Source organism: Taurulus bubalis (genome assembly GCF_910589615.1).
Source record: "Taurulus bubalis genome assembly, chromosome: 15".
Lineage (NCBI taxonomy): Eukaryota > Metazoa > Chordata > Actinopteri > Perciformes > Cottidae > Taurulus > Taurulus bubalis.
The window spans coordinates 2,044,392-2,069,427 of record NC_136603.1 but is presented as its reverse complement, the minus strand read 5'-3'; the positions used below and the strand labels follow the sequence as shown (position 1 = coordinate 2,069,427).

The window sequence follows — 25,036 nt, the reverse complement described above, 5'->3', positions numbered from 1 at the left end:
GATGCCAGACCTGAGGAGCATTGATGAACACTGATTGAATTCCTGTTTCAGTTAGGCTGATATGACTGTTGCATTATTACTGCTGTTGTTGTCTCCTAGCTACGATCAAACTGATAAAAGTGAGTTTGTTAGGTAGGTAACTTTAACCAGCGTTAGCAGACATAACAGTGCAAACTAAAAGGCTTGTGCAACAATGTCATATTTTGCACCTTTAAGATAAGACTTCATGTTGATGTTTGATCTCTTGTGTTCATGAATGAAATATATTTCATTTCAAGATTTGAGATTAAGTTTGAAAATCCAGAGTCTATCAGGTATTGGGTTTTCTAACTTTTAATACACATTTCCTTCTCACATTTTTAATGACATGTGAATTATTTAAATTATTTATGTTCTTAATTGGTTAAATCATTCTTAATTGTTCTTAACCTCTACCTTGTTGCTAAAGAAAAAAACACCAAACAGAGAAGTGTTACTTACTGTGAAGACGGTGTGTTGTGGTGATGGTGATGCTGTGTGGTAGCGGTTACAGCAGACCTGAAAGAGTGTGTTACAAAGTCAAATCATGGCACACACACACACACACACACACACACACACACACACACACACACACACACACACACACACACATTCCCTCATAAGGAGCCCAAAGCTTACCCGGTCATCGATTCAACAGCAAAGCAAACCGGGAAAAAATCTCCCAGATCATCTTCGATAGGCGTCCAGCTGATGACGAACTCCCCATGTGTGTTCCTTTGCTTGGTGATATTCAGAGGGCCACTGATGATAATATCATGTATTCTGTGTGAAAACAAAAGGAGGAAACCAGAGATGTATTGACTCCATATGGCTGCTGTTATCTTACGCGCCTCGAGGCAACACTGATCACGTTGGGTCTCACTCACGTTGCGTGTGACGCTTGTGCTTTGACTGTGATCTCCACTTCTTTGTTGACCTCTGCTTGGATCCGGTCTCCATTTAAAGGTGTTGGGTACACAAACTTTGGCAAGTAGAGTCCCTCCTCACACAAGGGAGCAGGTGGGTCCACTGGAGTTAAAAATAGAAGATTACTTTACATTCCAAAGTGCAATAAGTAAATAATACTTAAAACTGACACTTTGCTGCTGACTGTGGATCAAAAAAGTTTCGCTCATTTTCATCAAAGACTAATTTTCCGGTTGGCTGTAGCTGTTCATGTTCATGAAAAGTTGATGTTTTAAAGAGACATGTTTTTAACAGGACAGACGCATTCATTGTGGGAAACAAATTTGACAGGCAATTTGACAGGTTTGCTGAATAAATAAAATGTAGAAAATCTAAAGCTAGTTTCTAGTCAAACTTTTCTCAGGGACTTTAAGATCACTAAAACAATGGCTTCTGTCGTGTGTAACATCTCATTACATTGTTGCCAGAGCTGCAACATGAAGGAAAGTCTCATCACAGTGAAGGCACTGCAGCAACAGTTTTTTGTTTAGTTTTTGTGGATTGACTCATAGAAAATGTTGTCACACAACAAAAATAACTCACCAAGAAAGGAGAATTGCAATGGCAATTTACTGAGGGGAGGAGTGTTGGCATGCAGGGGGGTGCTAGAGTACGGTGAGGTTGTTGTTGGTGCTGCGGTGGTTGTTGTTGGTGCTGCGGTTGTTGTTGTTGGTGCTGCGGTTGTTGGTGCTGCGGTTGTTGGTGCTGCGGTGGTTGTTGTTGGTGCTGCGGCGGTTGTTGTTGGTGCTGCGGTTGTTGGTGCTGCGGTGGTTGTTGTTGGTGCTGCGGTGGTTGTTGTTGGTGCTGCGGTGGTTGTTGTTGGTGCTACGGTGGTTGTTGTTGGTGCTGCGGTGGTTGTTGTTGGTGCTGCGGTGGTTGTTGTTGGTGCTACGGTGGTTGTTGTTGGTGCTGCGGTGGTTGTTGTTGGTGCTACGGTGGTTGTTGTTGGTGCTGCGGTGGTGGCTGTTGGTGCTGCGGTGGTTGTTGTTGGTGCTGTTGGTGCTGTTTTTTTTGTGCGGCAGTTGTGATGGGCCACCACGAAGTAATGTACCACCGGGATGTTGTAGTTGGGGCGGTTGTAGTGCTCCAACCGGGCCAAACTGTGGCTTCTCTTCTATGCCTCATAACCAGTGGGGCCCTGGCAGATTGGGATCCATCAGTGTAGGCCAGAGTGATGGGCCTTTGCAGGAAGTCTTCCAACATCAACTCAAATCCATAAATTTTGGGGTCGGCTGTGGAGTTTTAGTAGTGTAATGTGCAAGAGCCCTGAGAATGTGATCATTTTAAGGTTAAGTGAGGTATTACAATGTATTAGGAAATAGATATTTCAACTAACCTGATCTCAGGCAAAGCCTGGAGGTTGGTGACACGAGCCACACTCTAAATTTGAGATATTTCCATATCTGCATTGAACTTTGTCGCCATCAGGATCAAAGAATCAGCTTGTATGACCGTGGGCAGTTCTGGGGAACTCTTGAGTAGACACATTAACATGAGTTAGTAACAATCTACTATGCAAAGAGTTTTACACAAAATGATCTAATCAGACACAAACATGCACGTCTGGATAGCTAGACAAATGCAAGAAGTAATATAAAACCAGTGACATGCTGGTAGAGGTGTAGTTTCATAACATGTTCCATATGGAATAAAAAAATGTTGAATCATAATTTAAATAGCAGAATATAATATCATTTTATTTTGGCTCTTCCCAACAGGAAAATGTTGTAAAAACTAAATGCCATGCTAACTGCAGGGGACTTACCTGAGGAAAGGTAGAATGGCGATGTCTGGCGATGTTGACTTCATACAGACGTTAACACAACTGTTTCACACAATACATGAATATATTCAGCAAGTTCACACTGTGTAAAGACAACATGACAATAAGACACTTCAGTACCACCAACCCTGAAATCCCATTAATCACATGACTGACCTGTTTTCTGTTTTCCAGAGTGGGGGCACTGGAACGATGAGAAGTTCATCAAGAAAAAGAAGAAATTCCATTGCTATCTCTTTAAAGTCTAGCAAGACCCCCCTTCCAGGTTTATATTACAGCGATGATGTTGGGGTCAATTTGACCCGGCAGGGAAAGTGGAGCCTATAAGCGGTCAAAAGCATCAAACTCCCTGGCAAAGTCAGTCAGTAGGTCCAGTCTGGAGAAATGTCACCGTCTGGTGGATGAGCGGAGGTACTACACCCACAATCCAAATCAGCCCCTCCCCCTCATGTGTCCTATGTCTCTATCCAGTGGCCAACCTGAGGAACTACACCAGCAACCTGCTCAAGCCCCAACAGATGCAACTGCCCCTGCGGAGGAGAGGATTGCTTCTGCAATACCGCCAGCAACATGGAACACAGTTCATGTGCAACCAATGGTCAATGTGCTGATACCATTCAAAATAATGACAACTCCTGCTGCTTTTTCCAATGGACATCACTGGTCACTGAATAATCCATTTGGCATGCCATCTGATATGGCAGCATGCCCACTAACTATAGTTATACCACACGCTAGCCTGCCCTAGGGACAACCCGTGACATTACAGAAGGCACGTGCACAGATAGACCCCTAGTGGTGCTCAAGCACCTGCCCTTTTGCCCTGGATGAGAAAAGTGCCCCTTCTGCTGGAGCCCAATTTTTTTCTTCATTCATCAGTATTTAAGAATACAGATGACTCTCTCTGTCATCAATTCCCCCCAAATGTGTTTTGATATCTGACGGGGCATTTATTTGAGTACTTGTGAGAATTTCGCCCCGACATGCTCCGCGGCGCTCACAAGCCCCCGACGGTGTTTGGTGATAAATTAACCACAACATTAGCGCCGTTGAAAACATTACGTCGCAACTGGTCCGACGTTTCAACAAAATAAACGAACAAAAAACTCACGAAATCCGTGATTTCAAAGCCTTGTCCAGCTGTTGATTTGAGAGATACACAGGCAGGCATCTTCTTTGTGTTGTTGTATAATGCCGTTCAGACAATTTTGACGTGCCACCACCGTCAAAGGACGCTATGGGACCCGGGCCACAATCCAAATAGGTTGGGGGTCACTGAGTACGAAGCTGTACTGTTTGGATATTGAAAAGTTGGCAAGAATTGTGACTTTTTGCTATTCAGAAAGAAAGAAACGTTAGCTCAGCAGCTAAAGGGGAGCCTGAGAGTTGCTCAGTTAATAGTTTACTCCTACAATGATGACACAGAATCCCTCTGGACTAAAGAAGTATTATTGGAAACAACAGGGAACATTAAAGCAGCACTAGATGGCAGTATTTCTCAATCAAGCTGCCATCTAATGAAGTCAACGTATGTGTTATTGTCTCTCTTTCTATGCAAAATGTGTTTGGTAATACACATTGTCACAGACTAATTGGTAATTGCACATGCTTTCCTGTTTCCAATGGTGGAATGTAACTAAGTTCTTTTACTCAAGAACTGTACCTAAGTACAAATCTGAGGTACTTGTACTTTACCGTTTCTTCTATTTTCTGCTACTTTTTGGTACTTCTACTCCACTACAGAGATACAACTTGTACTACATTTGTCTGACAGCTTTAGTTACTTTATAGTTTTTCATCCCCAACTGACTCCGTAATGCGCAAATAATTCAAATGTGGGCACTTTTTCTTTTTTGCTTGTTTTTATCACAGAACTCATAGAGAAAAAGGCTCCAGCACATGAGATGTCCTTGAATGGTCTGAACGTCTCCAGGATTGAAACACAACTAATAGGCCGCAGAAAGAACACAACAATAGAGACAGTTTGTTTACAAAGAGACCAGTTCCCGGTTCTTCAAAGGTTGACCCGCCCTCAAACAGTCTTGTTTATTCGAACCAGACGTCAGTCATCTGGACAAATGCTCGTGCACGCTCCTCTTCAGAAGGGGGAGGAGTCGAACACAGATTGCATGATCTTCAAACGCTACAATGTCAAATAAACTCAGAGAAAGAGCGTCTCTTCTCTTCGTGGAGGAGCAGGAGATGATCATGACTACATATGATGAATTTAAGTCCATAATCATGGCAAAGTCTAAAGCTGCGTTCACATCCAAAGCGTAGCGAATATCCGCAACACTTCCTGTTTGTGAACGCAGCTTAACGCCTCCGCTGGCCGGGCTTGAGTCACATAAGCATCGCAAAATATCAAGTTAAATGCGTCAGTGTTGGGGAAATGTATCGGCTAATTTGAAGTGCCTCATCACCCAAATCAATCAGATTATATTTATTTAAATGTGCCTGCTGGCGAATTAATATATACTTATGAGGATGTATGTACTGTATGCGTGTATGTATCATATATGTGTATATATTTATGTATGTGTAGATTACCATATGACTAGGAGTTTGAATATGTGTACAATAGTGATATGTATGGTGTACTAATAACACCGTCATATAATTACGAGTGCTTTCAACACATCCATTAGTTTCTGATAGTCTGCATACTGTGAGACGGGCAATCGGCTGCGCCTGTGGTGATCGATGTCCGCGGCTCGAGAAGCTCTCGTAAATAAATGATTCCTTGTCGGCAGAATGGATAGCGCTCGTACAGGAACTCATGTGAGAACAGATCTTGGCGATCTGAAAGAACTCTCTCCCTATAAAACTAATATAACTAATATCGCTCCTTCATCAATGAGGAAGGGAGCTGCCTGTTTTGTCCGGTGGGAGTGGCCATCTTATCCAGTGAATTTCAGTAAACCTGCCCTGGAGCAGGTTAAGGGATTTCGATGTGTTGCTATGGTGATTTTTCGAAACTTGCTTCGAAGAACCAAAAAGCCTGACCTGCGTCATCTTATCCTGAAAATCATCCGGCTAACTCAGTAAACCAGCTACGAAGAATAGGGCCCTGGTAGTCGATCAGTAATCAAGGCCGTTGTTGTTGGTTTTCTTCTGGCGGAGAGAGAATCAGGGAAGGACACATCCTTCGTTTTGGGAGGCGGATCATGAATACATTATTATTATTAGAGCGATCACAAACTGCAGACAGGAACCTGCTGACTTAGTGATGAAGTCAACATGTCTGTCATTGTCTGTACAGTGGTGGTCAGCTGATGTCAGCTTGACATCACATGGACTGCTGAGTGGCACCAGTTGCTCATCATTGTTGGCAGTTGGATGGTAAAAAAAGAAGAATAAAACCTTCTTATTAAACACAGCAGCACCGTGGTGTACTTTACTCATTAGAATAGACAGTTGATCTTTCTGTTGCGTTTATCATTAAACTAGTTTTCTGCAGGACTACTCCTCACCCTGAAGGGCTTTCACAGCAAACAGAGATCTACATGATGAACTTGTGTTTGTCTTCAGCAGCTCTGAATCATCCTTAGATAAAGAAATGAATAATAATAATGGGCGTTCAGCAGTTTGAAACAGTATCAGCTCCTCTGAACACGACTCTTTGTCCTCTACCTCTATTTCCTGTTCTGTTGGTTGTTTAATGCTCAGAAATGTGGACTTTGAGAACTCTTTTAGTGAGTCCTATACAGGCTGTTCCACAAATCAACATTTAGAAAACATTCATAGAGCTGCAACTCATGAACTGGCCAACACTCAACCTAGTATTGAAGAAGTACTTTGTTTGTTCATGGATGCTTCATTATATAATGTTGTAACTGAATAGAGGTGGATCCTACTTCTGGGATGACGTGGAAGTTAAACGGGCGTGTTATTGAAGTAGTTCATGTTTTAACATTCAGACCCTCAGGCATGGCTGTGAAAGGTATTTAAACAGACCTTCAGTATGAGATGCAACGAGGGAGAAGACACTTGTGGTGAGTCCTCTTTGTCTGTTGGTGGAGGTTTTAGAGAACAGAAATAACTTTAATCTGATCTGTGGGTTAGAAAACTGGTAATAACTGAAGTGTCTTGTTGTAATGGGGTTGAACGGTGTGGCATTTCCAGGTGATATTCCAGTTGTAGAGTTCTGAGAGTCAGTGAATCCTGAGCCATGCGTCCTGTTGTGGTGACTGCCGTCCTTCTTCTGGTGGTGCTGATGTCCATGTCAGCCTCTGCAGCATGTAAGAACCAAACTGTCACTAAATAACTTTCTACACAGACACCAGGAACACTAAACTAACAGCACTTCTTTTTTCTGTGAAACAGGGAATCCTGATTTAATGTGTCGGACCAAATATCACGCCAAACCATGTAGAATTGATGCTAACTGGGTCTAGTTCGGATCAAACCGCTGTGTGAAGGTGTTCCACAACTCACATGTGACTCATGACAATGCGAGGGTAAGAAAAACAAACACACACCAGACTACAGACAGTACATTTGACCTCTTCCTGTTCACACAGTCTCATCACTTCACTAGAAGAAGTGAGGAAAGAGGAGGAAGCTGTATTTATAGAAAGTCCATTTACTCTCAAGTATAATCAAGTGTTTTAATAAAGCAGGTACAGCTATGGAGGGTCATTTACCCAGAGCAAGTTTTGAAAATACATTCTTATAATTTTGGCATTTTTGAAAATAATAGGAAATCTTATTGGTAATTTCTCAAGTTAAAAACTTTACTTGAAAAAAAACTTGAAAATTCAATTTGAAGACAAAATTCATCATAAAGAATTGTCATCTTTTTAATTTTAACCCTAGAACACTAACGTTGGGTGATTGTGAATACATCATTTTCATTGTGTTGCTTTTGTTTGAAATGTGTGGGTCCTTTTGTAGCTTCATACTGCTCACTGACGTTATTAAAGGAGGGTGTGACTTATTGGAGGTAGACGTGTCTTATTGAAGGTAGGCGTGTCTTATTGAAGGTAGGCGTGTCTTATTGAAGGTAGACGTGTCTTATTGGAGGTAGACGTGTCTTATTGAAGGTAGGCGTGTCTTATTGAAGGTAGACGTGTCTTATTGAAGGTGGAGGTGTCTTATTGAAGGCGTGTCTTATTGAAGGTAGGCGTGTCTTATAGAAGGTAGACATGTCTAATTGAAGGCGTGTCTTATTGAAAGTGGACGTGTCTTATTGGAGGTGGACGTGTCTTATTGAAGGTGGACGTGTCTTATTGGAGGTAGACGTGTCTTATTGAAGGTGGGCGTGTCTTATTGAAGGTAGGCGTGTCTTATTATAGGTAGACGTGTCTTATTGAAGGTGGAGGTGTCTTATTGAAGGTAGACATGTCTAATTGAAGGCGTGTCTTATTGAAAGTAGTTGTGTCTTATTGAAGGCGTGTCTTATTGAAGGTAGGCGTGTCTTATTGAAGGCATGTCTTATTGAAGGTAGGCGTGTCTTATTGAAGGTAGACGTGTCTTATTGAAGGTAGGCGTGTCTTATTGAAGGTAGACGTGTCTTATTGAAGGCGTGTCTTATTGAAGACCCTGTTTTTTTTTTCGGGTGATTTTCACCCGACGTTAGTGATAGAGTGTGAAAACTTCCGGTTTTAACATTGAAGGGAGACTTTTCCTTCACAGGACAAGACTCACATGTCCCAGGAACATGTGGACCAAAGAACAAGTTCAGTTAGTGTTCTAGGGTTAAGGGTGTATTCTCCTCAGAGCAGAAGGGAACTGAACAGCCTTCATGACTTCAGGTCAGGAGAAGAAAGTTCAAATCAGGGAATTAGGATGAAGAATAATCCTCATTATCTCTTTTGATTACAGAAACGATGTAGGAACTACGCTAATGGAGAGCTGGTATCAATCCACAGCCTTGCTGAGCTGGAACAACTGGAATGTGCCATGTACAGGGCTACGACTAAAAAACATCATTACTGGATCGGACTGCATCGGGTAAGAAGTGAATGTTCCTGTTCAGTTTGTGCCTCTAATGTGTTTACAATGAAATCACAGAGGTAAACATGTGTTATTGAATTATGTTGCTACTCTCACTAATCGTCCACCAAAGAAATCTACAAAAAAGCCCCTGAAGCACATAGAAACATCCTACTGAGCTGAATACTACTTACTGTGTACTTTTACCTCAGAGTACCATGTTGTAGTACTGCATTAACCTGCTGACACATGTTGATGTTATGTTGCAGATTCAGATTTGACTCAAATTATGTAATAATTCAATTTGATGCATATTAATTATATTAATCCAGGAAACAACTCTAATGCAGTGGATTGTTATTCTGATCATAATTAATAATAATTATGTAGAGATGAAAAACACAGACTGTATGAATGTTAGTACAGTAGTCATCCTCAGGTCATCCATTGTTTGTTTCTTTGTTTCTTTTCAGCCTGAAAATGATTTAGTTTGGACCGATGGGTCTAAACACGACTACTCCAATTGGGCTCGGGGCCAACCCGACAGCAAGTGGTGGAGAAATGAGCCTTGCATTGAGATGAACTACTGGGGTAAGTAAACTAAAGACTCAGGAGGAGAGGTTATAACTTAATAGAGATGAATGTAGACTTCTGAACCTCAAGAAAAGACACTTTCATGACCCCTGGTGGATGATTATTAAAGTAGCTCAAGAAAACAGTCCAGATGAGCATGAAGGAAGGTGCTGCATTTAAACCTCACTGAACCTCTTCATGTCACACTGATTTAAAATACTGTGTCAGATTGGGAAGTCCATCCTGTATACACCTCTCTGACACCAGAATATGTAATGTCTGTATGTCTGCAACAAAGCAGGGGTCACTAATAGGAGGACCGTGGTCCGGATCCGGTCCTAGACGCGTTGTGTCTGAACCCTGAACCTAGAACCCAGAGATCATTGATTATTACATTTTGATGAAGAGCTTCTATTTAAACTTGTCCAGCCTTCAGGGCACTCGTTCAGCGGTCCAAGAAACACACCACCAACTACATGCATGTAAATCATCTCACGTGACGCTACTCAGAAAACCAAATATGTATTCTGATCAACTTCCTGCCTCGTGATGTCTCATATGTTCAGAGACCGAGATGATTATTAAAAGCAGCAATGTGAAGCTCCACTACGAGACAAAGCACAGAACCTTTGATCAAACGTACCCACTCACATCTGAGATGAAGTACAGGAAATAAACCTGAGAGCTCAATATGATCAGAATGCTAACATTCATTTACTGTCCAATAATGATGTAAACAGAGAGGACTAGAGCTGAAACAAGTGGTTTAATAACCACAGATGAAGTCCCTTTTTAGATTATGAGATCAATATAACAAGTTTTCAGTGAATTCAGTGAAATTAATTTTTCAAAAATGAATTACTTTATTTTAAGTCACATTTTTCAAAATCAATCTGTTCTTTCACTCTTTCATTCATTCATAAATACATCCCATATTTTAATTGAAACAAGATCATTTTATTTTATGATTCATCTAATTCAATTTGAAAACTGACTATCAATATTGTTGAGATATTATTTAATTAAACTTCATTTGATTTGACAGTCAGTTGTTGACTTCATACAGACGTTAACACAACTGTTTCACACAATACATGAATATATTCAGAGTCCTGGGTTTCCTCAACATGAAGAGAGGGTTTAAGTGAAGGACGAGGCATATCAGGAGCATACATTAATATAGTATAATGCAGTAAGTACACACATTCATAGCAAGTTCACACTGTGTAAAGACAACATGACAATAAGACACTTCAGTACCACAAACCCTGAAATCTCATTAATCACATGACTGTCCTGTTTTCTGTTTTACAGTCTGGGGACTCTGGAACGATGCAGCATGTGATTTGAAGAGGCCCTATGTGTGTCAAATGACACTCTAGTAGTTCAGAGTGAGACTCTAGTAGTTCAGAGTGAGACTCTAGTAGTGCAGAGTGAGACTCTAGTAGTTCAGAGTGAGACTCTAGTAGTTCAGAGTGAAACTCTAGTAGTTCAGAGTGAGACTCTAGTAATTCAGAGTGAACATGAAGAGCTGCAGTTGGACTCGTCTTCATCAACTGTAACCACTGCAAGCTTTCACATTTACTGCAATAAATATCCAGCATCATAAAGACATGTTGATGGTTCCTGTGTCTTCTGTTTGTATTCAGCTGTATGACAGTTGATCCATCTGTCTTCATGTCATGGCATCAGTAGAAAACACAGCTTCATCATATCACTCATCAAGACAGACTGAAGGCTGAGAAACCAGAGGGAACCAAACACTGATGAATCAGGACAACATGAAGCAGGATAACAATGACATGATGAAGTCTGACTTTGAGACAGTGTGATGTATACAGTCACGTTTCAATGAATAATTCATTTAACAACAAAATGAAGTCATTCTCATCTGTAAGACTGTAGTCACTGCAGTCACATTAACACATTAGACTTCATAAGAGAGGGAACCCAACCTTCATGTTGACCTCACCTATACACCAGTAAAAATAATAAACTAGCATCTGGCTGCTAACTGTTTTAATGTAAGAGTGGCTGTGATGATGATGATGTTGATGATGACGCATTAATTTAGCGTGTTGCATTAATATAGCGCATGAATGCTGAAAGCTGAGATGCATGAAAGCTAAAGTGTCAAATTAAAATTAATTGGCCAAAAATGCCGAAAGAATAAATGCTTTCATTAATTATTAGAGAGATGACCTACAACAGTACTCGGTTTTACGATGTTAAATAATTTAGGGTGTTCACATGAAGCTAGTGTGCCTTATTTATGAGAGAAAATGCAAAACACAATAACAAAATATAACAAGAATGAAAGCAGGAATCAGAAGTCAAGTGTTTTCCTTCCAACAACAGAAGGAATTTGACTGTTTCAGAAAGGAAGATAATTATTAACAAAGTAATTATAAGTAATAATAATACATTGTAAATATTTTCGATGTTCTAAAAAATGCTTTACAAGACATATAAAAGTGTATATAATAGCAAAAACGTTGATGCATTCAAACCCATTTAAAATAACAGCAGCAATTATAATAAAGGGATTAAATAAGCGTTTCCTAGAATATGATGAATCTCAGGGGAAACATAATCACACATCATCTGTAATGCATGCTGCATATCATATAAAAAAGCTGCATCTCTCACCCGTAATGATCCATCAGGGTTCTTTCCTTTGTAGGTGAAAGTCGTGGATCCCCCAAAGAAATGAGATGCAGCCGCCAGTGAGACCAGGAGCAGCTGAAGCAGGAGCACTGATGTGGAAGCCATGATGCCCTCAACTCACCTGTCAGGAGGTTCTCTGCCACTCACATCCACCTGCAGCATCATTATATACACTCACCGGTCGGCCGGCCAGATGATGGCAGTTCCTTCAAGTTTAAAGGAATGCACACAATGTGCTGGAATAGACTGCAGAACTGGTTTCACAACATCTTCTACTGTCAACACCTGCAACAGTGCCAAGTTGGATTAAAATGACAGATAATTGATGCCAGCATGCTGGCACCCTGTTCTCTGAGTCCGATAAGATAGTTTTAAACTGACATGGTTGCAATGACAGGTGAGTAAATACATTATTTTGCAAAGTTATTTAAATCTAGTTGTAAGAACTGAATGCAGAACGGGAACAGCATCATGCAAAAACTCAAATTAGTTTTATTTTGGCTCCTTTATTCAGTTTACAGGATTGATCACCAGGCAATTCCAACATCTACACAATCCAATGGTATTCAGCAACAACGATTCAATAATATTCCTTCCCATAACAACCAGAATTTATACATCTCTCGTCACAGTCGAATGATATTGTGCAAATTGTGCAAAGTTTTTGGCTTCATTTGCGCAGGTGCTTTAAGTGCTGAGGGCCTCTGTGTTAAGAAACAGTTAACCCCAAATGTCATGAAACAACACGATAGTCGACTTGTGGTGCTAAAAACAAACAAACAAACAATATATATATACATACATATATATATATATATATATATATATATATATATATATGTATGTATATATATATATTTACTTTACTGCCTGTTAGATCATCACAGTATATTTATATCCATCACACTACCTGTATTGGAAACACTTTATAATAACTAAATGCTATTTAGCATTAGTAAAGCATGAATAAACACTTAATTCATCATTTATAAAGCATTGTTCTTGATTAATAAGCTTGACTATTATGCGTTTCATGATTGGGTTTTTCATACTTTATAAATGATTCGATTACCATTTGTAAATGAAGTAATATATATTACAAACCAATTATTAAGGACTTATAAATGATGCACTAATGGTTAGCATGTGCTTTATAAACGTGTTTTAATACTGCAATTCACACAAAGTGATAAAGAACATTCATCTGAAGCTAGCCGTGACTTGTTTGCTAGCTAGCCAGCTAGCAAGCTCGTCACTAACTAGAGGTCACGCGTGCCACTGACGGTCATCGCCCCCATCACCTGGCCGCCGTTCTTTCTGTCGCCACCGTGGGACAGACAAGCTTGCTAGCTGGCTAGCTAGCAAACAAGTCACAGCTAGCTTCATATGAATGTTCTTTATCACTTTGTGTTGTGTCTATTTCCTTTTTCTGATGAGAAGATAACTGAGACTTTTGTTAGCTTTGAGGCACTGGTGGCCTTTCAATGTCATTTATTAATGCTTTGTAAAGCAGAGATAGTCCTCACTTTAGATGAGGTCACACAAAATACTTAACTAATCCTTAACTAACGAACTAACTACCGGAATGAATCATGAATTTCAGTATTACACATGTTTATAAAGCACATGTTAACCATCAGTGCATCATATATGAGTCCTGTTTTATAGTTTGCTGGCACATACACATTATTGATTGAGTATCTAGCCATCACCTGAATTGGTCTACTTTCAACTGAGGTGGCGCGTGCCTGTCTCAGGACCTCTAGTTAGGGACGAGCTTGCTAGCTGGCTAGCTAGCAAACAAGTCATAGCTTGCTAGCTGTGACTTGTTTGCTAGCTATTTTACTAGCTATTTTATTATTTTGTATTAATGTGTGTTGCAGATCATTTTTACTCTTTTGATGGTTTCATTTGACCGTGTCACAATGTCAAATTTTGTATATTTCCAGTCATACAATAAGTGATAATGTTTGAAGTTGTTGTTTAATTTTTCCTCCTCCAGACTGGTTAGATGCCTAAAAGCACCTGGTCACATTCTCTTGTCATGAGTGGAAAGTTTTGCGATCTCAGCTGAACGGTATGTGGTCCCACCTAGTGATACAAAGGGTTTAAAAAAGTGCAAATGAGGGGTTTTCCAATTACTGCCTTTTACCGGCTCCATCAGTGCACACACACAATGTGTTTTGTTCGTTGAGTGATTGTTTTTTGTTGAGCATATTTTCTTTGTGGCACACCCAATGTGCCACTGAGAAGATGCCGGGAAAATTTGCCAAAGTTTATATATGTATATATAAATATGTATGTATTCTTTATCGCAATAGCAATACAGTTGTCATTGTTGTGCTCATCTCTTCTCTTATCATTTATACTTCAAGTATCATGTGGCAAGAATGTGACAAGCAAGAACGTCCTACGGTCACTGCAACTTACGGTAAGACAAATCTCAAAGTGTCAAACACATACAGTATATATTATATATGTGTATGACACTTTCAGAGTCGTCTTCTCGTAAGTGTCGGTAACTTTAGGACATTTTTGCTTGTCACATTCTTGCTTGTTACAGGAAGACGACTCTGAAAGTGTCATACATATAGATATGAGACACTTTGAGATTCGTTTTACGTAAGTTGCAGTAACCGTAGGGCATTCTCCCTTATCACATTATTGCCACATGATAATTACTGAAGTATAAATGATAAGAGAAGAGATGAGCACAACAATGACAACTGTATCTCTATTGTAATAAAACAATTACATATTAAAGATCTCCAACAGCTGCAGCAGTGGGTGAAGTCCATCATCCCACTGTGGTAAGGTCACGATGTCAGCCACCATCAGGCTGAAATAACGTAACACCCAGAACGGTCTCCCCAAGCGCCGCATGAATGATGTCATTCAGAGCGCAATAATAACGGCATCACGTATGCGTTCATATGCTTCGTGTTGAGTTATTTTGAAGTTGTATTATTGTTTTTGTTTGTTTCTTATGTTTTTCCCACACCTAACTAAGGGATTGCGTTGCCTCAACTGTGGCCGTTTAACTGTAACGACAGAGTCTCATGACGCTCAGAATGTCCCTTCACTAGCGAGGATCACGCCCTCAAAAGAAAGGTTCCACAGATGTGTCAAAGGGAAACATGATTGATGTGCGAGGCTTGAGCTGCTTGAACCTGGGCAACGACGATCCCCCTAAATAGCGGAGAAGAAGAAAGAAGAGGAAGGAAGAAAATAAAGTGGAGGGAGGCAGGGAGGAAGCGGTTGAGGAGTGGTCCTGCTCCTTAAACCCTGCTAGGTAGCTTCAAAAGAATATCCTGCATGCAGCCACATTGCAGGAAAACGATGCTCAGTTTCCATGGATCGTGGTCCTACTACTCATTATATGAATAATTTCTGTCATATTCATGTAATGTGCTGTAACTCCGTTACGTTATTCATTCTGGTCACATGACATCTATTGCTTCTGTCCATCCAGGAGAGGGATCCTCCTCTGTTGCTCTTGTTGAGTGTCCGAGGAAAAATATGAAAGTAAAAAGGTCTAACTATTATAACCGTATAATCATTTTCTTTTTCTATATAACCATTTGAATATATATATATATATATATATATATATATATATATATATATATATATGCTGTTTGGTTTTTATTTTCATTATAGTTTGTGATTAGAACATATATGTTAAGCGGTGTGTGGTGTTGAGGACCCAAATGCACAGACGCAGCAGTTCAAGTTCCTAGGGCGGACTTTATTGCAACAAAAACAAAACACAACGAATAGACACAAACAAAAAACACCGGTAATGTCCAGCGAACAAAAGGGGATCCACCTCCCCTGCTCCAGAGTCGGGAGGGCAACTCTACCGCTCTTGTGAACAATGTTCCTGAAGCACGCCGGCCGGATACCGCTCCAGAGTCGGGAGGGCAACTCAACTGCTCCTGTAGTTAATGCTCTTGAAGCAGCAAACCAGACTGGAACTGGAAGAACCCGACAAATGAGCCAGGTATGCAGTGGTCCCTAAATCACCTGCCAGTGATCAAGGCAATGCACAACAGCTGGGATGAAGGAGAGGGGCGTGGCAGTGGGCGGAAACCGGGGGTGGGGACTTACGAGCAGACAGGGAATCCAACAATATAAAATTCATAGGACGCTATAAGTTGCTATGGTATATACTCTTTTTGAATGAGATGTGTTAAATGTTCTCTCCTTTGTTAAAGAGCATGCATTGGCAGTATTACCAAATAAGGTAGTGAAACCTCCTCTGTACCACTCTGGTGACAGGATGATTTATGTATTCTGGTGTATAAAAGAGCATGTTTTTTGGGGGGTGCCTGACAATTCTGTACAGGAGTAGAGAAGAGGTGTTTATTCAACAGCTCTAAACTTAACCCTTCCTCTTAGTTACTTGACATGCATCTTTACTAGAAAAGGAGAAAAATCTGATTGGACCTGTCCCAGCCCTTATGCCGTGTTCACACCAAAACAGTTGCGAAAATTCGCAATGCTTTTTCGCTTCTATCGCGCCGCTGGTGTTTTTCGCAACCATCGCTGGGGAAAGGGGGCGGGGCTTCAGTCCCTTTTCGCCGCGAAAATCTCCTTCTTCATTTCCGTAAAGTACAACAAATAGCTAGAATAAAAGCATATAAATACAATAAAAACTTACCAGGTAGCCCCACGGCTTTGCTGACGGCTCTCCATGCGGTGTCCTTTTTAATTCTATTACGAAACTCGTATGAGTTTGTGTTGTAAAGCACCGGGTGACCACAGACGGCAACTATAAGTTGGTCCTCCATTTTGCTGATGCAACATAGACGACCGGACGGCGGTGACGAGCGGAGCTTCTCAACGCTGATTGGCTTTCGCAACTCCGCGTCATGCGAATTATTCGCTGGAGTTGAAATATTTGAACGCCAGCGAAACAGCGAAAAAGCGTCGTTGCGACGCCGTTTCGCTTCTATCGCGACGCTCGGCGAAAAATTCGCTTTAACGCAGCTGTGCATTGACTTAACATGTAATCTGGACGCGCGAATATTTCGCAACTGTTTTGGTGTGAACACGGCATTAGGGGTTGGGACAGGTCTCCAGCTTTAGAGTCTGGAAGAAACTTCTGCTATCAGGAGGGGGGTGCCTGGCAATTCTGTGCAGGAGTAGAGAAGAGAGAAGAGGTGTTTATTCACCAGCTCTAAACTTAACCTTTTCTCTTAGTTACTTGTGACTTTTAAACTGTTTGATTGAATTTATTTTTTTGTATCTAAGATAAACTTTGAATAAAAACTCAGCCTTACCCTTTGGAAGGGACTGAAACCAAACCAAAGGTTCTGGTTCTTTAAAACAATTTAAACCCTCTTTCCCTGTCCATCCACCGTGAGATACAGAAGTGACGACTGAATCTACCAAAGAGACTTAAGGTAAGTATCTTTGGGTGAAGACTTTTGCAGTGTTTGTCATAATGATGAGATGGTGTCAAAATAGGTAGAGAGAAGGTGTAGACGATATACGTACTCGCTTGATAAGGGTTGAGAGAAGTTACAGCCTACCGCAGGGGACCTAGAGCGCAAGCTGTAAAACACCCTCGGCAAAACCTATAGCTTAATTTGAAAATAACACAAAAACCTAACGATATAGCACGGGGTGAGATAAAAGACCGAAGGCGTTATGCCAATATCGGATGAGGATTATCATTTCCTCCGGGATCACTAGGATAATTAGCCGACGGAGTGCCACCGAGTTAGGTGCGAGGTCTTGCCTTTCCTACTCTCCCCCCTACCCTCCTCTTCCCCTGGCAAGACCACCGTTCACGCTACACTCTCCTGAAGGGTTCTTCCTTTTTTTCCCTGTGAAAGGGTTTTTACTATCTTGTTATGTTATGTAAGATAAAACACTTTGAACACCTGAACCTCTTTACAAGAAGTTGACGACAGAACATTGGCATCGAAGAAATCCTGTAAAACCAGACGGGTGGATTTAGTTTCCACAGCGGTAGAAACGTACGCTTATGTTCTAAAACAGTGGGGCTTTCCCAACCGTGGGGAAACAACCGTGAAGATAAATCAAAACCAATTCCAAGAGATAATTCATTAGCTGTGTTCTGTATGATGCCAGGTATGAGTAAACACTTACTTCATCATTTATAAAGCATTGTTCCATTATTAACAATCATCAGCTTGCAATTCATAATAATGCTATAAATGTTTTATTCTTGATTAATAAGCTTGACTATTATGCGTTTCATGGTTGGGTTTTCATACTTTATAACTGACGGATTCCCCATTTGTTAATTAAGTAATATATATTCGAAAAAAACACGATTGGCTGGCGCTGTAATGGAGGGGTGTTCAACTCAAATTCAGTGAGGTCCATTTGTAGAGAATGTCCTCATGCAAAGGTCCAGAACATCACAATGTCAAATTTGTGCTATATGATTTTGTGCCATATGTATTGAAGTAGCCAACAGTTGTATTAACGTCTGTATGTAGTCAACTGACTGTCAAATTAAATAAAGTGTACAGATGTACAGATAAGGTGTACAGATAAATAGAAAAAATAAAATAATAATAAACAGTGTCACATCTATTCTAATACTGTAAAGTAAAGAACACACAAGTATTCTGTTAGTTTACATTTAAACATTTTCACTTCCACTTAATCAAGTTTGGACTTTTAATGCAAATTTAGAAACTTAAAACAGAAATCAGGATGTTTCTCCAAAGAATATTATAATTGTTTGAGATTATTTCACTTTTTACTGAATCATCTGTATGCGTTTGTAACTTTTGTGGTTTGAAATTGAACGTTTATGGATGAATATTAAACTCTTTGAAGATGAGTTAAGACACAGAACATGGAGACATTTAATCATTGAAACATCTGAACGACTTTCATTCTCACTTTTAAATTCTCGTAGCCAGAAATTAACTGAACATTTAATGAAGTATTTTTCACAAAGTGTTGCAAATCTTGTAAAGGAATTAAACCAGATTTCAGTCTCATCAACATTCAGAGTTTGTGGTGATTGTTTTGTTTTCATTAATACTGAATAAGACCACTGACATTCATATATTTTAGTCTTTATACAGTTTAAAAATTAATTAAAAAAAAGGATAAAAGATAGTATCTTGATAGTAAAGTCATTTACAGGAAACTTGAACATTTATTTATTACAAACTAAATACGGCCAATAAAATGGTAACACATGTGGAAAACCTTCAGTTCCATTTGAAGCTTTTGGCACCACAACACAACACAACACAACAGGTGGCATCAGTGTGTAACTCTACGTGTGTTTCAGTTGGGAACAAGAATTATGAATTTAAACTAATTTGCTCTTCGCCAAAAAAAAAAAAATCTCTGTCCACAGATTCATCAGCTCCCAGACTCGGAGCGTTGGTCTCCGTCCTCGGACTCGCCTCTGAGGAAGGGTTCCTCCTCTTCATCACGCAGAGGCTCAGGGTCCGCGTGTGGAAGCTGGCCGGGTTCTTGTGAGCTGCTGGCTGGCTCCGGGTCTAAAGCCTCCGCCTCTTCAGGAACTTGAGAATCGTTTGCAGGGGAGACGAACGAGGACGAGTCCACCGTCTGGGAGTCTGAAGGATCGATTAGATCGGATGTCATTCAGTGTTTCCATATTCACACACACACACACACACACACACACACACACACACACACACACACACACACACACACACACACACACACACACACACACACACACCTGTCTGCTGCTGGCGGGTCAGCCTCCTCTCCAGGGCGCGCTGGCGGTTCATCTCCATGCGTTGCTGCTGCTCCTCCGTCAGGGAGGGCGGAGGCAAGGGGGACCGGCCCAGAGCCGGAGTGGACCGGCCCGGAGCCGGCAGGTCGATGAAGCTCGAGCTGTTGAACGGATCCGGATCCCCAAACACACGGGACTCAGGAGCTGCTTCTTCTTCTTCTTCTTCACCTGAAACCAAGACACAGTTCACAGAAACGTGGGTTCAACATTATTCTTATTTATTTTATTAATGTTGCTTTATCCCTCAAAACAAAATAGCTGGAAAATGCTTCTTTTTTTCCTTCCTTCTGGCCGACCATAAAAATATGCGACGTGATTATTTCTGATATTTACAGTAATATGCTTTGTGACGTCAGCACAGAACCTCGGCTGCTGCAGATGGACGACACCTTTTACGCAACAAAAGTATAATTCAGGACGGATATGTGTGTTACCACCTTTGCTATGAAGCCAAAGCCAGGAAACGAGTGTTTTTAAATCTCTCACCGCCCATGAAGCCTTCGTGCGTCAGTGGCATGTCCATGCGAATGCGCTTTAGACACGTCTGCAGGGAGAAAGAAACACTCAAAATAAGAATAACTTAAAGAAAGTAAGCACGTTCCGTTGAAATGATCAGCGGCTTCCTCCCACCTGCACATCCTTCTTGCTGCCGAGCTTCTCAACTTTGTCGATGAAATCTTCAAACTGCAGTTTTGGGTACAACCGGTGAGCCCAGTTCTCCATCTTCTGCATCAGCAGCCGCAGGTCCTCCGGCTGGCGGGACAAAGACACAGGCAGAGGTCGGTCAGAGGTCATGTTAGGGCTGTGTGGTATACTGGTTTACTGGTATACTGGTTTCAAATGTCCATACGGTATGAATGCTTCATATGCCGTCAAACCGGTGCAGAGCCGTAACAACTGATGTCGCTCTTCAGCAGACAGCAAAATGTAATGTTCAGCTACTTACGTGTCATGGTTATAACTTTAGTCATGTTATAACTTTAGTCATGGTTGTAACTTTAGTCATGTTATAACTTTAGTCATGTTATAACTTTAGTCATGGTTATAACTTTAGTCATGTTATAACTTTAGTCATATTATAACTTTAGTCATGGTTGCAACTTTAGTCATATTATAACTTTAGTCATGTTATAACTTTAGTCATGGTTATAACTTTAGTCATATTATAACTTTAGTCATATTATAACTTTAGTCATGTTATAACTTTAGTCATGGTTGTAACTTTAGTCATGTTGTAACTTTAGTCATGGTTATAACTTTAGTCATGTTATAACTTTAGTCATATTATAACTTTAGTCATATTATAACTTTAGTCATGTTATAACTTTAGTCATGGTTGTAACTTTAGTCATGTTGTAACTTTAGTCATGTTATAACTTTAGTCATGGTTGTAACTTTAGTCATATTATAACTTTAGTCATGTTATAACTTTAGTCATGTTGTAACTTTAGTCATGTTGTAACTTTACTCATGGTTGTAACTTTAGTCATGGTTGTAACTTTAGTCATGGTTATAACTTTAGTCATGGTTATAACTTTAGTCATGGTTATAACTTTAGTCATGGTTGTAACTTTAGTCATGTTGTAACTTTAGTCATGGTTGTAACTTTAGTCATGTTATAACTTTATAGTCATGTTATAACTTTAGTCATGGTTGTAACTTTAGTCATGGTTGTAACTTTAGTCATGGTTATAACTTTAGTCATGGTTATAACTTTAGTCATGGTTATAACTTTAGTCATGTTGTAACTTTAGTCATGTTATAACTTTAGTCATGTTGTAACTTTAGTCATGTTGTAACTTTAGTCATGTTGTAACTTTAGTCATGTTGTAACTTTAGTCATGGTTGTAACTTTAGTCATGGTCACAACTTTAGTCATGGTCACAACTTTAGTCATGTTGTAACTTTAGTCATGGTTGTAACTTTAGTCATGGTTATAACTTTAGTCATGTTATAACTTTAGTCATGGTTATAACTGTAGTCATGTTGTAACTTTAGTCATGTTGTAACTTTAGTCATGTTGTAACTTTAGTCATGTTGTAACTTTAGTCATGTTGTAACTTTAGTCATGTTGTAACTATAGTCATGTTGTAACTTTAGTCATGTTATAACTTTAGTCACGGTTATAACTTTAGTCATGTTATAACTTTAGTCATGTTATAACTTTAGTCATGGTTATAACTTTAGTCATGTTGTAACTTTAGTCATGTTGTAACTTTAGTCATGTTGTAACTTTAGTCATGTTGTAACTTTAGTCATGTTGTAACTTTAGTCATGTTGTAACTTTAGTCATGGTCACAACTTTAGTCATGGTCACAACTTTAGTCATGTTGTAACTTTAGTCATGGTTATAACTTTAGTCATGTTGTAACTTTAGTCATGGTTATAACTGTAGTCATGTTGTAACTTTAGTCATGTTGTAACTTTAGTCATGTTGTAACTTTAGTCATGTTATAACTTTAGTCATGTTATAACTTTAGTCATGTTATAACTTTAGTCATGGTTATAACTTTAGTCATGTTGTAACTTTAGTCATGGTCACAACTTTAGTCATGGTCACAACTTTAGTCATGGTCACAACTTTAGTCATGTTGTAACTTTAGTCATGGTTATAACTTTAGTCATGTTGTAACTTTAGTCATGGTTATAACTGTAGTCATGTTGTAACTGTAGTCATGTTGTAACTTTAGTCATGTTGTAACTTTAGTCATGTTGTAACTTTAGTCATGTTATAACTTTAGTCATGGTTGTAACTTTAGTCATGTTATAACTTTAGTCATGTTATAACTTTAGTCATGGTTGTAACTTTAGTCATGTTGTAACTTTAGTCATGTTCTAACTTTAGTCATGGTCACAACTTTAGTCATGGTCACAACTTTAGTCATGTTGTAACTTTAGTCATGGTTATAACTTTAGTCATGTTGTAACTTTAGTCATGTTGTAACTTTAGTCATGTTGTAACTTTAGTCATGTTGTAACTTTAGTCATGGTCACAACTTTAGTCATGGTCACAACTTTAGTCATGTTGTAACTTTAGTCATGGTTATAACTTTAGTCATGTTGTAACTTTAGTCATGGTTATAACTGTAGTCATGTTGTAACTTTAGTCATGTTGTAACTTTAGTTATGTTATAACTTTAGTCATGGTTATAACTTTAGTCATGGTTATAACTTTAGTCATGTTGTAACTTTAGTCATGTTGTAACTTTAGTCATGTTGTAACTTTAGTCATGTTGTAACTTTAGTCATGTTGTAACTTTAGTCATGTTGTAACTTTAGTCATGTTATAACTTTAGTCATGTTATAACTTTAGTCATGGTTATAACTTTAGTCATGTTGTAACTTTAGTCATGTTGTAACTTTAGTCATGTTGTAACTTTAGTCATGGTCACAACTTTAGTCATGGTCACAACTTTAGTCATGTTGTAACTTTAGTCATGGTTATAACTTTAGTCATGTTGTAACTGTAGTCATGTTGTAACTTTAGTCATGTTGTAACTTTAGTCATGTTGTAACTTTAGTCATGGTCACAACTTTAGTCATGGTCACAACTTTAGTCATGTTGTAACTTTAGTCATGGTTATAACTTTAGTCATGTTGTAACTGTAGTCATGGTTATAACTTTAGTCATGTTGTAACTTTAGTCATGGTTATAACTGTAGTCATGTTGTAACTTTAGTCATGTTGTAACTTTAGTTATGTTATAACTTTAGTCATGGTTATAACTTTAGTCATGGTTATAACTTTAGTCATGTTGTAACTTTAGTCATGTTGTAACTTTAGTCATGTTGTAACTTTAGTCATGTTATAACTTTAGTCATGTTGTAACTTTAGTCATGTTGTAACTTTAGTCATGGTCACAACTTTAGTCATGGTCACAACTTTAGTCATGTTGTAACTTTAGTCATGTTGTAACTTTAGTCATGGTTATAACTTTAGTCATGTTGTAACTTTAGTCATGGTTATAACTTTAGTCATGTTGTAACTTTAGTCATGGTTATAACTGTAGTCATGTTGTAACTTTAGTCATGTTGTAACTTTAGTCATGTTGTAACTTTAGTCATGTTGTAACTTTAGTCATGTTACAACTTTAGTCATGTTATAACTTTAGTCATGTTATAACTTTAGTCATGGTTATAACTTTAGTCATGTTGTAACTTTAGTCATGTTGTAACTTTAGTCATGTTGTAACTTTAGTCATGGTCACAACTTTAGTCATGGTCACAACTTTAGTCATGGTCACAACTTTAGTCATGGTTATAACTTTAGTCATGGTTATAACTTTAGTCATGTTGTAACTTTAGTCATGGATATAACTGTAGTCATGGTTATAACTGTAGTCATGTTGTAACTTTAGTCATGTTGTAACTTTAGTCATGTTGTAACTTTAGTCATGTTGTAACTTTAGTCATGTTGTAACTTTAGTCATGTTGTAACTTTAGTCATGTTATAACTTTAGTCATGGTTGTAACTTTAGTCATGGTTGTAACTTTAGTCATGGTTGTAACTTTAGTCATGGTTGTAACTTTAGTCATGTTATAACTTTAGTCATGTTATAACTTTAGTCATGGTTATAACTTTAGTCATGGTACAACTTTAGTCATGTTATAACTTTAGTCATGTTGTAACTTTAGTCATGGTTATAACTTTAGTCATGGTACAACTTTAGTCATGTTATAACTTTAGTCATGTTATAACTTTAGTCATGGTTGTAACTTTAGTCATGGTTGTAACTTTAGTCATGGTTGTAACTTTAGTCATGGTTGTAACTTTAGTCATGGTTGTAACTTTAGTCATGGTTGTAACTTTAGTCATGGTTGTAACTTCTACACGAATAATTGTACATTTATAAAATTACACTGCCAAACTGCATGCTGGGTAAAGCTTGGCCACTATCACAACAAGAAGGAACTCTGTCACTACATAAAAAAACTGAAAAGAGCGATGCAGGAGGAACAACGAGAGACCAGAGATGCTCCAATACAACTAGACACGTATGCAACGCTGATGACTGTGTGGTGTTTGTTTAAATGTACGTTGGTACATAGAGGGTGATGAGAAGCTGAACATGGAAGGACCTAGGACCCAGGGGAATGTAGGTGAAAAAAACAGGAAGAGACAGGCCGGAAGACATGCTGTATAAACAGCTGTTCCCCGCTGGACGAGACCATTACGCTCTCACCTCGTGGCCTTTGCCTTTGAAACGGACGTCGTCAAACAGGGTCCGTAGAGCCGGAAGTCCTCGTTCTGAGATCAGCCTGAAGACAAATGTACAAATCAACACGACGGAGTTCGTCACCGATGCAGCGTTTATATGAACC

General features: G+C 39.2%; 1 protein-coding gene across 1 annotated transcript in view; it reads right to left on the bottom strand.

Moving 5' to 3' along the window:
* Positions 1 to 18,820: 18,820 nt before the first annotated feature.
* tipin (timeless interacting protein) overlaps positions 18,821 to 25,036 on the bottom strand; it is an 8,463-nt gene continuing 2,247 nt past the window's right edge. Inside the window, exons 4-8 of the mRNA XM_079230573.1 lie at positions 24,898 to 24,973; positions 20,346 to 20,468; positions 20,202 to 20,259; positions 19,659 to 19,883; positions 18,821 to 19,527 (exon numbers count right to left, since the gene is read on the bottom strand). Of these exons, the coding sequence (XP_079086699.1) occupies positions 19,310 to 19,527; positions 19,659 to 19,883; positions 20,202 to 20,259; positions 20,346 to 20,468; positions 24,898 to 24,973 (700 nt within the window). The 3' untranslated portion in view covers positions 18,821 to 19,309. The remainder of the gene's footprint in view (positions 19,528 to 19,658; positions 19,884 to 20,201; positions 20,260 to 20,345; positions 20,469 to 24,897; positions 24,974 to 25,036) is intronic.